Here is a 17,201-nt window from a genome sequence, read left to right on the forward strand (position 1 = left end):
TGCAGAAATATCAAGTGATCAGGATTGCTACTACAATACTATTTTACTACTGAAAATAGCTATTAGTTTTGACACTTTTTTTTTTCAGAGACTTGTTACAGGTACCAAAATAGAGCATATTTCCAGCACAGTGACCAAACACATTATTGGGCATTTGATAAATCTTCATTAATTTTTCTAAAAGCATTTACAAAAATTCACACAAAGTAAACAGTAGAGATTGAATGTCAATTTTTAAAGTTAATAATAAATTGTATAAATCCTATATAATAAAAGCCTAGGTGGCGTGATACCTTCATGCGATGTCACCACAAGATGGCCGGCAGGGGAGGGCAGTTGGGGGCGATCGAGCCAGCAGGGGAGGACAGTTGGGGGCAATTGGGCCAGCAGGGAAGCAGTTAGGCATCCATCAGGCTGGCAGGGGAGCGATCAGGCTGGCAGGCAGAAGCGGTTAGGGGCAATCAAGCAGGCAGGTAGGTGAGCAATTAGGAGCCAGCAGTCCCAGATTGTGAGAGGGATGTCCCAGATAGGAGAAGGTGCAGGTCGGACTGAGGGACAACCCCTCCCCCCTGTGCACGAATTTCATGCACTGGGCCTCTAGTTTAATTAGAATTCAGGATACCACTTTAACTTTGAAACAGTTAAAACAATGATCTAGAGAATAAAGACTTGACTACTTTGGATGAACATGTGGCCAGGGTAAGCAACAATCCAGAGGCTACAGACTTCTCAATAAAGTTTTGGGTCCTGCTAGGTAAAATGGGTCCTTATTGGTAGCTGCTGGAGTTGAGGGGGATTCTATCAAACAAAAAGGGTGAACATTTTATGGTAAAGTGTATAAGGCATGACCATTGGAACTTTATCCAAACATGTAATGGATCTAATGGTGAAACTTTTTTGAACATTATTGAACAAGAGATGTTGGTGGTAAAATCTATAGGACTGATATAATCTGTGCACGTGTGAAAAAAATATTTACCTTTTGATGTAAACTTAACTGGCACACATCTTCCTTGGATATGCAGAGATTTCCACCAGCTTTCCTAGAAGACAGGCAAATGAGCAGATCCCAGGAGCCTAAATCACCTAGTAGCAAAAAGCATTGAAAAAAAAATTATCAGATTTTTTTAAAGGCAGCATTTACTTCTTCAGATTAAAGAATATAATTACTTTGGTCCTAAAACACAGGCAACAACGATTCTGATTATATTTAAAAATCAATATTCAAAGTGACTAAAGTTCAACTTTTCTAATTTAGCAGACCTAAAATTTTTATATTTAGTATTGTTCCCTAGGAAAATTCAATTATCTAAAGCAATATCAAAAAATTTCTGGAAAAAAACTAAAATTGAAATATAATAAATTTACAAAGTCTCATTTGGAAATTGGGAGGAAAGAAGATTATAAAGTATTTTAAGATAGGAGATAGTTGCAAAATCAAATAATGATAAGTCAAAACATATTTAGTTTTGGGCTTCAGCAACACCATTACTTTCCATAGGTCTTAAACATTAAATATACTTTCATAAGATTTCTTACAGAGAAAATATTGTAGTGGGCAGAAAATAAAATTCAATGAAAAAATTAAGACACAGGTTTTGTCCAAAAGAAATTTGTAGACAGCACAGAGTTAGATCAAAATACAGAGTAAAACATGGACCAAAGCAAAGGATATTTCATTTATTTCACCAAGGACAAAATTCTTTGCCAATAAATCCTAGTTACTTACCAAAATCATCTCAGAAGAGTACATTCTCACATAATGTTTAAACATTTAAAAGTTAACATTTGCAAAAAAAAATTAACATTTGCATATATTTCACTTATTCTCTTTGATTTATTTATATAAATTTTTATCAATATGCCTTACATAAAATTGGTGCTTTAAAAATATTTGTCATGCCCTAACTGGTTTGGCTCAGTGGAGAGAGTGTTGGCCTACGGACTGAAAGGTCCCAGGTTCGATTCCAGTCAAGGGCATGTACCTTGGTTGCGGGCACATCCCCACTAGGAGGTGTGCAGGAGGCAGCTGATCAATTTTTCTCTCTCATTGGTGTTTCTAACTCTCTATCCCTCTCCCTTCCTCTCTGTAAAAAAGCAATAAAATATATATTTTTTAAAAATAAAATTAATTAAAAAAAAAATTTGTCAAATTAATGAATGAATGAGTAGCCCATGATAGGGTAGTAAACACATTCGTTCAGAGAGGGTATACAAATGGGTAAACCAAAAATAACCAGAAAAGGTTATGTATAAAAGAATTAATATTATTTGGAAAACTTCCCCTATTTTGGATGGAAATCCAGTTTAAAAAATTAAGCCATTTCTGTACACATGATCTTTTGTTGACCACTCGTGACATAATGTTCCTTCAAGTAACTATGCCAGACCTGACAAATCATTTCCCACAGCAGGTATTAGTGGTCTCTAAAAGGAAGATAAACAATGTCTCCAAATCTTATCTTTTAATAATTTCCCAGAAGGCCCTGGCCAATGTGATTTAATTGGTTGAGCATTGTCCTGTGCACTGAAAGGTTACCAGTTCAATTCCTGGTCAGGGCACATGTCCAGGTTGCAGGCCTGATCCCCAGTTGGGGTGGGTGCGGGAGGCAGCCAGTTGATGTTTCTCTCTCTCTCTCCTTCTCTCTATAAAAAATATTTTAAAAAATAAATAAAAACATATTTTTTAAAATTCGCAGAAAAATATCTCACTTGAGAGCATAATACTTTCAAAGAAGGGCTTTATAGGAAAAAAGAAATATGAATAAGGAAACGTGAACTGTGATAATTAGGAATGAAATTTCACTCTTCACTAACCAAGTCTTTTACAGTTGAGAAGCTCTGTGCTGTCTGGGCTATCGGTTCCTCTGTAATTGTTCTGTTGCTAGAAGAGAAACCTCTCTGTCTAACAAAAGTTGAACGAGGCAATTGAGCTCAAGTTAACATATGAGCTCTTGTCCCAGAAATTCTCTATTTGCTTGTTGTATCCCAAGACACTGAAGGATACATAACAGATCAAAGGACAAGGAGAAATGGTGCTGCCATTTGGGAATGGGAGAGAAATCTCTACATGTAATTGCTATCAGGCCTTAGGTTTGAAGGGTCTACCCTGTTCCACTCACCCTCATTTTAAAGAAACTACAAGCATATTCCATTAGCCCAATCCAAATACGCCAATGATTCCAATACTTTAAATATGGCATTTAGAAAATCTTTGTATATTTCAGAGAGGAAGGGAGAGGGAGAGAGATAGATGCATCCTAAATAATAAAAGGCTAATATGTAAATCGACCAAACGGCGGAACAACTGGTCGCTATGATGTGCATTGACCACCAGGGACAGATGCTCAATGCAGGAGCTGCCCTCTGGTGGTCAGTGTGCACCCACAAAGGGAGCGCCACTCAGCCAGAAGCCTGGCTCACTGTTGGCAGTGGTGGCAGAAGCCTCTCCTGCCTCCATGGCAGGTGGACATCCCCCGAAGGGGTCCTGGACTAAAGAGGGCGCAGGCCGGGCTGAGGGACTCCCTTCACCCCCAGTGCACAAATGTCATGCACCAGGCCTCTAGTCAATAATGAGAGAGAATCATTGATCGGCTGCCTCCTGCACGCCCTCTACTGGGATCAAGCCCAAGACCCAGGCATGAGCCCAGACCTGGAATTGAACTGTGACCTCCTGGTTCATAGGTTGCCACTCAACCACTGAACCACACTGGCCAGGCCATCTGGCATTTTCAACCAAAACCCTTGATGTGGATTCAAAAGAAAAAAACATAAAGACTATTTCATTCAATATTATTTCTAGCCCAAGAAACATTATAAACCTAGAAGAAATGTCCTGTCTTAACATACTCAACTAAATATTTTAAGAAGATATGAATATGCAAAGAAAGAATTTCAAATTATGGACTCTATTGTTTGGGTGTTAAAAACAGAGTACATTTTTTATATTCCCCTTTCACTACCCAAGGCACACGCACAATTTCTCAATTTGATAGAAAATAATATTAAGCCATAAATGTTTAAAAATGGAAGACACCTTTAAATAATTCAACGCATTCAATTTATCAAGAACCTCCTATGAACAGAACATTGTACTAGAAATATGAAAGTAACTAGCAGAAAGAAAAAGAAGAAGAGAGAGCAGTAACTGCCTTCAGCAATCTATTTGAAGGATCTAAACATTAAAAAGAATTTAGAATAACTTATAAAGCATCACATAGTTTTTGAGACTCATAAGAGTTGCCCATCTCTCAAAAATTTTAATTAATATTTAAAATTCAAGATGAATATTTTAAAAATACTCTGTAGCATATAAATTTTACAGTAAAATGAATAAAGTAGAACTGAAATTTTCAAGTCATCTCTTTATACTTCTTACCTAATTCTTGCTACCATGATCTGAAAAATACTGATTGTTTCCATTCAAAATTCCCATTGCTACACTCATTAAATTCTACCTCAAACTATTTTCCAATTAAATATTTAATAGACCTTTTTCACTTTCTTTTCAGTTCTTTCTCCAACATTAGAAATAAACTACCTCTGCTGACTCCCACAGCCTTTTTTTTAGAGTAGAAGCTTATTTATTGCATGAGTGTTATTCTGCATTCAAAGTTGACTTAAAAAAAAAAAAGTCACACTGACTTGTAGGAACTGGGCAGAAAACAAAGCACATTCCCTAGCTAAGTAAATCACACTCAGAAGTCAACCGTGGAGCATTTGGGATACAATTTGTGCCTCAGCAAAATTACAAATTACTGTATATTGTGAGCTTGGGGTCATGCTCACATAGCTGAAAGCATGAGACTGGGTACGCACATGCCCAGTGTTTCACCGCGAGACTGCAGGCACACAGGCAGAGTCAAGCCCACATGTGGGGTGCATGTGGCCTGCACTGTGTTTGTTTTGTTGTGTTGTACAATTTTAAGTATTTGACAAAATGCAAATGTCAGCACAGTTCACATCAAAATCCAGTTCAGCCTTCATTTGGAAACTGGGCAGCACCTGGTCCATGCCTACGTGGCAGCCAGTAGCTGGAGCTAAGCACAGCTTCCCACACATTCTCCAGTTGACCGTAATGGGCCTGCCTGCTCTAACGCTGCATGGGCTCCGCCTCTAGAAGCAGAAAACGGTGCTAAACCGGCTGTAAAATACTGGTGTGTCAGTGTCCATTCAATTGCTCATTCAGAAAGTTGATCCATGTTTCAGCTTTTAATGAATTACACTGTTCATTGTGTAAGTTGATTTTGATGAGCTGACTTTAGGCAAATTGATATTTGGTCAGTTGGTCTTAAAAGCATATGTGACTACACCCTTTGATTTCCAGATTTGGCCATGCTCTCCCGCAAGGTTGAGTAAGGTCACCTCAGCTCTGAAGACATTTTATTGGCTGTGTTACAGTTAGAGAGGACTGAAGTGTGACTTCTTAGAATTGTTCTTTTTCTCCGGAGCCTGGAAAAGGCAAGAGTTGCCCTTGATCTTGTTTTTCATTTATGTCTCTTCTCTGGTTGGATTGCTAACGTGGCTCAGGTCCCACTTCAAGGTTGGTTGGCTCTCATCTTTTTCTCACTCACACTCTCTCTTTGGACTTTTTCCACATTCGGCCTGTCTCAGGGCTGTTGCCACAGTTATAAATGGCCTTTCGAGGACAGGCTCTTTCAAGGCATTGGGACAAACATTCTTGGTGTTCATCTTGCTTGGTGTGTTTCTTCAGCCCCCAGAAGATTCACATTAGAGTGTAAGAGCTGAGAAGGCAGATTTGGATTTGGGGAAAACAGGTAAAGTAAACCAGAAAGGTTAAATAACTGGTCCAAGGTTAGCCAACTAGTTAGTGGTGGGAAGAGAATTTTAATACATGATGTCTAGCTCTAGAGGCCATGTTTGAGATCATTAAACCGTTATCCCTTTGAAAAACAAAGAGGCAACAGAGAAACTTAGCTTTTGAGGCCGTATATGTTAACTTATGCAGAACTTCCAATAACATAACTTTGTGGGATAGAAACAATTATTACACACTAGAGGCCCTGTGAACAAAATTCATGCACGGGTAGGGTCCCTTGGGCTGGCCAGCGATCAGGGCCGATCCTTCTTCGGCTGCCAGCTGGGGTCTTCCTTCGTTCTGCACCGCCCCCTGGTGGTCAGCGCACATCATCCCAGTCTCCCAGTCGAACTCCCGAGGAGACACTTTGCATATTAGGCTTTTATATAGATAGATATAGATATAGATATAGATATAGATATAGATATAGATATAGATATAGATATAGATATACTTTATAAGAGAGGAAACTGAGACAAAAAGGAATTATTTAGCTTTGGTATTTTTCCAACTACTGTCCATTGCATCTATTTTCCTTTGGGAACTTGGAGAGAAAAATGCCTACAACAGGAATAATTCAGGTATTCCTAGACCCTCACCCAGCAGCAACACACCCCAAGATATTATTAGCAATACCACTGGGAATTAAAGTAGAATTTTCATATGTAAAAAAGTAATAATCCAACTGCACGTGTACTCAGAATCTGTAAGTATTAATTTGGCCTCCGCTTACTTTTGAAAAGAAATCTCTAAAACTTGCTTAGATTCTTTGATGGTTAAAATTGTTTCTTTCAAAAATCAAAAAATGAGAAAAAAATGAAATGATTTCTTTCCCAAAGAAACCAGAGCAGGACTAGCCCTCCAGACTGAGTCAAGCCTTTGAATAGAGAGGTCATGGGACATTGTTCTAGGAAAACAGGATGTGGATGTTCCCTTCTCCATCTCAAAATTACAAAAACATGAGAAACACTTACAGGCGTGTCTCCATAAACAGTGAAACCAAACGGCTCAGAGCACCACTCACTACCACTCCCCGCGCTGGCTCTGGAAGCAATGAGGTCGCCACAGACAATTTCAGGAGTTGTCAGGGCCCAGATGTATTCTTTCCGATATGAAATAGCACTGATTGTTGCGTCTATCCTTCTCTGAGGTTGCTCGGAAACAGCGAACATCTTAGTGTTAAAAGGAAGAACGATTTTTAAAGGTCTTTGCTCTTAGTTTTAATCAAGCGTCTGCCCTAAGGAGTGGGGCTTCCTTTAGAATATTTCCAGCCTCTCACAGGCAGGCTGCCATGCAAAATAAACAACCATTTCCTGGCTCTCACGTGACTCCCTCATTGATAAGGTCTGCCTATCAGTAACTCAACCCGGAGAACAGCAGAGAGCAGAGAGTTCTCAGACCGCAGCATTCAGATAAATGCTACTTATTCCCAAGGAATGACAACTGCAATTTTCTGGCACACTACATAAACATCTCTGAATATTACGGCTATTTCTGCTTTATTTGTCTTCATAGCCCTTATCATCATCTGACAGGTTATATATTTGTCTATTTGTGTATTGTCTGTCTCTCCCCATTTGAAAGTGAGCTCTCTGAGGGCAGGGCTGTCTGTTTTGTTCATTTCTGTGTTCTCAGAACCTACAACAGGGTCTGGAATGTAAGATAGACTGGCTACATGTTTGTTAAGTGCATAAATAAATGTAACAGGTCAACAATTAAAAGTCAAAAGCCAGTATATTGAAATACTTTTATAAAAACTAAAATTGAAAGGTAGTGAGAAAAAAATGTTAATGTTTTTTAAGAAAGGACATAATGATATATTTTGGTTCTTAGTAAGAATGAAGAAGAAGTAACTATAAAAATCAAAGTTAACTATTCATTGCATTGAAATAATTATAAAAACAAACAGCCAATTCCAAGTGCTTTACTTATTGGAAACTTTTCTGTGAACACACACATTAGATTGAAGCAGAGAATATTTATAAAATATGACTCAAAAAATAAATCTGTCCATGAGTGTCTAAGATGCATAGCTCCAAAACCCAAGCCTCATTTACTTATTCACAGTATTAAATTATTATACTCCATAAGGATACAATTAGACTGATTTCCTAAAAATTGTTTTCTTTCAGTGTGAAATACTGAAGATATTTACTTTTTAAATCATATATAATATAATATAACATAAGGCTATTTCACATTCCACAATGCCATCTCTATACTCTCTTTTTTTAATATTTTAAAAATATATATTTTTATTGATTTCAGAGAGGAAGGGAAGGGAGAGGGAAAGAGAGACAGAAACATCAATGATGAGAGAGAATCATTATCGGCTGCCTCCTACACACCCCCTACTGGGGATAGAGCCCACAACCTGGGCAGGTGCCCTTGACTGGAATTGAACCCGGGACCCTTCAGTCCACAGGCAGATGCTCTATCCACTGAACCAAACCAGCAAGGGCCTACATCTTTTAAGGTTCATTAACCAGTTCCCTTAACTGAACTCTTAATATGATGGATGTAACAGAGGACCCATAGCTTATTTTATTTATGGCTTTTTTTTAAAGGATAAAAAAAATACTTGCCTTCTTATATCTAACACTGATTCTAGTAGACACTTAGCAGATATTTATTGGATTGAATATTTCAATTTTTGGAATGCACTAGAAGAGAAATCATATATACAGAACCTTGAGATCTTCAGTGAATTTTACAACATGGCACAAAATCTATTTAAATCTAGTTCCCTACCCTCAGAGACTGGTTTTTGCTTGTTATGCCTCTGGCTTCTTATCCTTTAAGAACTGATGATGAAAACTTTGCATTTTATCACAAAGAAATTCTCAACCATTCTCTCCCTTGGTGTTCTAAATCCACACCAAGGATCAAGCTTTTCTCTCCTAATGTCTACACTCTTTCTGCCCTATGAGAGGTTGTAAAGGACAATAAGATGGTTTATGTGAAGAGTTTTGAGGTTCTGAAATTCTTCCAATCTATGCAAAAGTTCAAGAAAACAATATTATGCCTAAACTCTTGCAAATGTTTAAAAGATTCCTGCTTTGAAGAAATTTTCCTTTAAGAAGAGCATGAAAGGAAATAGAACAGTCTATTCCTCTGAAATAAACTCAAGACATGTTTAATTCACAGAGCTTGCTAAAGTTCCTTCCATAGATTTTTAATGACTTTTTCAGACTTTTATGCTACTTCTGTTGCTTTCTGTTGAAGTGTAACAGATTGAATACGTGTGTATGTGTGTTTAAACTTTTACTGCTTTCAATAGTATTGTCCTTCTGGGGAAAAACACTTACTACTGCATTTTTACAAAACATCTGATGTCTGAAAGCCTTACCACTTAAAAGAAATGGACGCTGCGGCAACTTAAAAATCAGACTACATCTAGAGCCCACATACCGGTTTCTAACACTTTTCTTCAATAAAAGAAATCAAGGTTCCTTGGAGAGTTGGCTGATTTGAGGGCTGGAGTAGTAAATATACAGGATGAGCCTGGAGCATCACAGCGCCAGCAAAATATGAAAGCGCTCAAAACAAACAAGCAAACCAGCCAGCAAAAGCAATGATGGAGATATATCAAGGGGACACAGGACTCAATGGCTAAAGCTGGAAACAATTTGAGCAACAAAATAAGTACTATTGGATTAGAATCCAAGTATTGAAAAAAATCCATAAGACCATATTGATATAAACAAAAGGTTAAATAAATAAATAAGGCATGAAGAGACAAATCTTCCATGCAGAAAAACTCCAAATGACATAATAGTTACTCCTCCATCAAGGATGTGGAGTACAGCTTACTCCCTTGGTGTAGGCTGTGCATAATGACATCCTTCCACAGACTTCAATATGGAAAGCGGAAGTAAAAGAAAAACCTGGCCGACACTGTCAAGTTATCATCAACAGCGATAAGTCGTGTTGACAGTATGGTACCCTTGGTATAATGTGATGAGAAGCATTGTGGTCTTCTCCCCAAAACCACAACCCCAGTCCAATCATGAGAAAAACTACAGGCAATTCCCAACAGGAGAGACATCAAAATGCCTGACCAGTTCTCAAAACTGCCAAGGTGATGAAAAACAAAGAAAATCTGAGAAACTGTCACAGCCAAGAGGAGCCTAAGGAAGCATGATGACTAAATGGAATGTGGCATCCTAAGTGGGATCTTGGAACAGAAAAGGTACATTAAGTAAAAACTAAGAAAAATCTGAATAGATTTAAAAAAAATCAGAATAAACAAATTCTACAGAGGAAAGAATATGATGATTGTTAAGTATATGGCTGTAGCTAGAGGTAAACTCTCATATACTAATTACATGTCTCCCCAAGTATTTTATGCTAAGAATGTTGTATTACAAAACCCATCAGCGCTACCAGGCGGAAAATGGAAAATAATTGTTTTTTATGCAAAACGCATTCTTCTGTTAATAAAAATTTCAGTGATATTTAAAATTCAGAGAACTGAAAAGTAGATCACATTTGGAGCTTGACACCATCCGCTTAATATATGCAACCCCCATATTCTATACTCTCTTTACATTTGTTATTATTTCTCTCTAAACTCAACTCCTGTGGTGATTTCATTTAGAGCCATTGCTTTAGCTCTTGCTTCTCTGCAATCGACTCCAAAACTTACCTTTCTTGACCTTTCTTATGTTTCAGAGAGCTATTTCCAGTTACATGCTAGAACACGTGCCCTGCTGAACAAGTACAAATCTAAACCCGTTATCTCCTGCCAAAGAGCCTGTCTCTCCTTCTGCTCCTCTTACAATCAAAGGTGCAGCCACTCTCTCAAGCTAGAAACAACCTCCTCTTTAATTTGTACTTGTCTCTCATTCCACTTCCCACTGATTTCCAATTCCCATCCATCCTAAATGAGAATGTCTTCAACGTTTCCTGACCTTTCCAAATCCTATCACATTCTCTAAATCTAAGATCTTGCCAGCTCTTCGAAGACTCCTAATTCGTCTCCTTGCTTCTGATTCTTTGTCCTCCTCTAACTCATCTTCCTCCCTGCAGCCAGAGTCATCTTCCAAAAGCACAGCTCTTCTCATTGCCAGCGCCATACAGATCCACTCCTCAGCAAAGCGGCCAAGGCCTTTCAGAGCAGCCCCAACCTACTCTTCTGGTCTCACTTCCCTGAAAGTAGCCCCCTCCTTCCTCTTCAGCCACAAGGGACCGTTTGTGGGTCCCTGAGACTCCAAGCCCTACAGACCTGTGTACCTCCAGCATGCAGCTAATGCTGCTGAGTGTCCTCCCCTCCAATCTCTGCTGGAGAAATCACTGTTACATGCCAAGGATTCTACTTGAGACACCTTCCTAGATACCCACATTCGAAATTGGTCCCTTCCTTTTCTGCCCTTCACACTGCCCTTCACATTGTATCTAATATTATTACAGTTCAACATGCACACCCTTCTTCCTCAGAAATGGTTCCTGGACCTGCAACATCTTCATCAACTAAAAGCTCGTTAGGAATGAAAAATCTCTGCCCCCAACTTTGACCTTACCCAATTAGAATTTGTCAGCAACACGACCCCCAGGTGACCTGCATGCACCTGGGAGCTTGAGTAGGGCTGATACACACTTCTGCCCTGGAGTTCCTTGGAAAGTCTCACCCACCTTCGCAATGCTGTCTCCCCCACCCACACCAACGAGCTCTTACATTAAGTGAAACTGAAATGTTTGGTGTCAATTATAAAATAGCGTGATGCCTGGCTGTAATGTCATCCTCATAACCCTGGCTAGGAGGTTGGTGCTTTAGACTGGGTTCTTTTGGACTTGACGTGAGTCTTTGACAGACACTCCTAATACCAAATTCCTCTGAGTGGCACAAAGAGTTTTTAATTAGCATTGTGACACTTCATTTAACTAAGTATGATTCTTTCCTCCTGTTTTATTAAAAATCATTTTGCATGACTTCTTTAAAATGCAGTGAATAAAATCTAGTCATGTGTGGTTTCACATTGTCTAATAATGCACCGGGGACTTTGAGAAATCTGAGAGGGAGGAGGCAGTCATTGATTTAAAATTTATTCCAAGAATAATTCCACACTAATTCAGCACAGATGAGAATTAAGTCTTAAGAAAATATAATTCACTAACATGGGAAAAAGAATCAGCTCTCTCCATGGCTTATTACTTAATGCCAAAAGTATTTTGAGATTACACATCTCTTATTCATAATGCATTATTTTCATAATCTTTGGAGATTTAGTTATCCCAATCATAATATTTCTGTAAGATATTTGTGGGGCCAGTCTTACCTTCCGTTTTCAAATCAAGCAATAGGTAATCTAAAGAGCTTGTTCAAGGTCATTCCAAAAAGCAGTTATGGGCATAAAACTTAGACACCCTCCTCCCCAGCAATAATAATACCAACATTAGGGGGATGATATGAGAATGAAATGAGTTAATACTTGTGAGGTGCTTAGAACAGTGTCTAGTACTTGACGAGCTTTATAAAAGTACTAGAGGCCCAGTGCATGATTGAATCATGCCCGTGTAGGGTCCCCTATACGCTTTCACTTTTCACGGTGGAGCTGGGTGCCTGTCCGCTGGTGCACCAGGCCTTTCAGAAGCCTCTGACTCGGCGGAGGCTTCTGAAAGGCCTGGTACCAGAGCAGACAGGCACCCAGTTCCCCCACTTTTGATGGTCCCTGGCCGCTGAGGGGGGCTACCCTGCTGTTGAGAGACGCAGGGGGCGGGACTCCTGCCCCCTGCGCCTCTCAACGGCCGCTGAGGGGGGCTGCCGCGGACACCTGGCTACCCTGCCATTGAGAGGCGCAGCTGGGTGTCCGCAGCAGGCCCCATCAGCGGCCGTAGTCCCGCCCCCTGCGCCTCTCAACACCAGGGTAGCCCCCCTCAGTGGCCGCGGATCCGTGCCTCTGAATGGCTGGATAGGCCACCCCGAGTCCCGCCCCCCAGCCTCCCGCCGCCCAATCGTGGGTGTAGCGGAGTGATGGTAATTTACATGTTACTCTATTATTAGATAGGATTTGTTTAATGAATACATAGGTTGCTGGCAGATATATCCCACATCTAGGTGATAAACTTTCAAGAAACAAAATGTGCCCAGCCAGCATGGCTCAGTGGCTGAACGTTGAGCTATGAACCAGGAGACCACAGATCAATTTCCGGTCGGGGCACATGCCTGGGTTGTGCGCTTGATCCCCAGAGTGGGCCTCGCAGGAGGCAGCCAATCAATGATTCTCTCTCATCACTGATGTTTCTATCTCTCTCGCCCTCTCCCTTCCTCTCTGAAATCAATAAAAATATATTTTTTAAAAGAAACAAAATGTGACTTCTATGTGTCATGCAGCCTATTATTTAAGACTTCTGAGCAGATTGATATGATATAAGGGTCATTTAGAAAACACATGAAATAATCTCTCCCCCAACTCAATACTATCTTCTCATGTTTCTTCGAAAGGCCTTCCTGCCCTAACCGGTTTGGCTCAGTGGCTAGAGCATCGACCTGCGGACTCAAGGGTCCCAGGTTCGATTCCGGTCAAGGGCATGTGCCTTGGTTGCAGGCACATCCCCAGTAGGGAGTGTGCAGGAGGCAGCTGATCGATGTTTCTCTCTCACCGATGTTCCTAACTCTCTACCCCTCTCCCTTCCTCTCTGTAAAAAATCAATAAATATATATATATATATATATATATTTACTTTATATATATTTTATATATATAAAGGCCTTCCTATCAGAGGAGAAGGATATGTTAACTCAGTGGACACTCACTGGTGCTTTCAATCTATGGGAAAGGAAGGGCCTCATCAATAGCAGGTTCAGTGAATCCACGCACATTTTCTAGGGCAGGGCTCTGCAGTTTTCCCTCACTGGCACTGGAAGTGCATTTTCTAGAATAGGTGACATCGTAAGCCTTCGAACTAATGATGAAGGAATGTCAATTTTCATGCATGAGTAGCAACAAGCCCCAAGTGGTAGGCACAACCTGGCGAGATAGGCAAATCTTATGGGACCCAAAGTGGGTGCTTTAGGTAAGGAGGGACTGACTGACCAGGGCAATGGGTAAACTGGGCTATCGCCTACGACAGGTTACATCCACTCCACAATTTTCTTAAAATTGGCCCTGCTCCTAGAAGCTAAGGGGATATCAGAAGTGCCTCCTGAAACTAATCATGTTGTTATCCGTGAGATGAATATTTAGGTCAATTTGAAACAGCGCCAAGTATATTAAAATGTACCATACTTTAAAGTGTGTTGTTTCTACACATATGAGAACCATATTTTATCCCACATAATTTAACAGAATTCTGCAAAACCATAGTTGCCTCAATACTCATAATATTAATTTTTCACCTCTCCAGAGATGTTTGGAACAAATTTGCTTTATTTTTCTAACTATTTACTGCTCAAACTCTGTATAGTCTCATTTCCCTTACTTAAAACCATTCTCTCTTCTTCATTGACATTGTAAATGTTAAGATTTATGTCTAAAATTCATTATGTTTTGATGCTTTAATTTCTAATCATATTGCTGGTTTAAAAAGCATACGTATTTTAAATTGTATATATTTTCCCAGATTGTTTCCCCCCAAAAGGCTATATTTCACATTTCCACAAGCAATGTATGACAGCTTCCTTTCCCAGAACTCCTATCAGCACTAGGTGGTGTCACTAATTTTGGGTTTTGCCAGTCCCATAAATGTAAAGTGACATGGTATAATTTCAGTTGTGCTGTGACTTTTTCTGAATTTCATGATCTTTTTTGTTTTCAAGCAGCTTATTCAAACTCTTACCATTAAAAAATTATAAATAAAATATTAAGTTAAAAACAGTATTCAACATAATAAAAACACTTTTAATTAATGTGCAAGTAAAAGTTCCTTTCTATTAAAAAATTAGACTGATATGTCATTTTGACCCAATCAGATTTAAGAACATAATATCATCTCTTACTGAAGATCCATGTTGATGGAAGTATTAAGCTGGTAACCATCCCTTTGTAGAGGAATGTAGCAGTAAGAACCACAGTTTTAATATTTTCACCAGCTGACCCAATAATTCAGCATTACACTCAAATCTCCAAAATGTAATGAAAATGAATATTGTAGGAAAGTTGTATTTATAGCAACTAGTTGAAATTATTCTAACTATGTACCAAGAAGGACTTAGTTAAAAATTATGGTATACCCAGACAATAAAATATTAAAAATCATGAAGCAAATAGTATCGAAGCAGTTTCAGGAAACTAGCATGAGGCTGTGGTTAAAGGCTCAGGCAGGAGAGGGCTAGTCCTCGGAGCAAACCTCAGCCCCACCATTTATGAGATGTGCCGCTCAGTTCCTCATTTGTGAAACAGAAAGTCCTACCTTATGGACTAGGAGTGAGAATTCAATGAGTTAATGTATATAAAGTGCATAGCAAGTGCATTTAGTTAATAATAAAAAAGGCTAACAAAACTATTGATGTGAAAATTTATTATGATTTTTAAACTACTATGGCAAAACTTCTTTTCAAAATATATTTTTATTAATTTCAGAAAGGAAGGGAGAGGGAGAGAAAGAGAGAAACATCAATCCTGTGAAAGAATCACTGATTGGCTCCCTCCCACACGCCCCCCACTGGGGATCAAGCCTGAAACCCAGGCAAGTGCCCCGACTGGAGATTTAACCTCGACCTCCTGGTTCACAGGTCGAAGCTCAACCACTGAGCCACGCTGGCCGGGCCTAAACTGGGTGCTTTAGGAAAGAAGGGACTGTCCAGGACAATAGCAAAACTTTTATCATAATGTCAAGTTTTTATTTGTCAAAACATGTGGGATAAACTATTGTAAAGAGGAAGGAGGCAAAAGGATAGAATGTATGTTTGCATGTGTGCATGTAAGTGTGTGTGTGCGTGTGTATGTGCATGTGTTATGCTTACAGACACACCTGAAAACATGCACAACATTGTTAACCATGTTATCTCTGGTGGTGGAATTTAGAGTAACTTTCACTTTCATCTCTTTATTTGTGAATACTTGATTCCATATTCTACCATAAACATGTAATATATTTGTAAATGGGGAAAACCATTTTCTAAAAATGTGGTTAGAATATGCATCCAGGTAAAGAAATAATATTCTCTGGGAAAAACAACATTGAGTCTTTTCGCACATCATACATCATTCAAGGTACTGTCAACATCAATTAACTTAAATAGAAACAAAAAAATGTACAGAAAGCTAATTTGGCCCTCCATCATTTTAAAATTCTAAACATCTCTGCTGTAACGCAGCCTTTAAAATACTCAGTGTGACAAAGTCATAGGACTTCTTGAAACAAAATTCAGTGTGGGCATGAATTCAGTGTGAGTCATGCTGTGTGCAGTTATGAGTTGGAGATTTCAGGCACCACACAAAATAAGGGCTTGCTGATAAATCTGAATATGCTATTTCTCCAAAAATGGACAAATAATGAACAGAAATGCTTGAGTAAACAAACCAATGCAAGTGCAAACACTCACTATTCCTGACACATTGGGTATCTGGACCAGCCTTCAGATTAGCATGGAATGTGCCCGCCTTTCTGGCATTCCCAGCATTCCTCTGTGATGCAAATACCCATTTCCAGCAGAAAAGTCATCTGTTTTACACCACAGCTGTGAATTTGGATTTCCATGCCGTTCTTCTATAGAATAACAAGTAAAGTTCTCATTCTTAAAACAGCCTCACTTAAGAAAATGACACTTTTTTTGTTAACGAGGTTGGGTGAGCTGGGAAATTTCTTGCATGTCTAATAGGCAATGTTTTAACCTTCTCAGGTAGAATTTTGACATGAATGAAGAGCTTTAAAAAGGATCCTCATTCTTCATGCCACTAAACTAAATTTTAGAAATCTATGCTAAAGAAATCATTTGAAATGTACACAACGACTTATTTACAAAAATGTTGTGAGAGCATTATTTACAACAAAACATTCATATCTAGATTAAGGAAATTAAGTAAGCATTAAATACATCTATATAATACAAGTTTATATTGCCATTGAAATAATGTTTACAAAGTTTTATGGCATGTGTTTGGGATAAATCATGTGACCATATTCTTACCTTGGTCTCACTATCTTCAAGCAAGCCCAATATATCCAATAAATTCAGCTGCTTACTTTTCAAATGGGGTCATTGGCCTTGACTGTAAAGAACTGAGCTAAGATGTACCAAGGCTTTGCATGTCAACTCATAATTAATGGGTTTAGCATCTATGTATATTTAGGAGTGGGGCGTCTCACCAATGTGGAAGGTTGATTGAGGGTCTGGTAAGGCAAAGGGGGAATTGTTTGGCCACTCACTACTTAAATAGCAAATAGGCAGAACTTTTTTGTGCTTCCAGAAGAACCACTGAAAACCTGCAATAAAGAAGTA

General features: G+C 39.0%; 1 protein-coding gene across 2 annotated transcripts in view; it reads right to left on the reverse strand.

The window, feature by feature from the left end:
• Window positions 1–17,201, reverse strand: part of CPED1 (cadherin like and PC-esterase domain containing 1) — a 292,313-nt gene that overhangs the window by 222,082 nt on the left and 53,030 nt on the right. For both annotated transcript variants that reach the window (XM_079785649.1, XM_079785648.1), the window contains one exon: window positions 980–1,086. In XM_079785649.1, the coding sequence (XP_079641775.1) occupies window positions 980–1,086 (107 nt within the window). The remainder of the gene's footprint in view (window positions 1–979; window positions 1,087–17,201) is intronic.

Source organism: Cnephaeus nilssonii, assembly GCF_951640355.1.
Source record: "Cnephaeus nilssonii genome assembly, chromosome: 12".
Taxonomy (NCBI): domain Eukaryota; kingdom Metazoa; phylum Chordata; class Mammalia; order Chiroptera; family Vespertilionidae; genus Cnephaeus; species Cnephaeus nilssonii.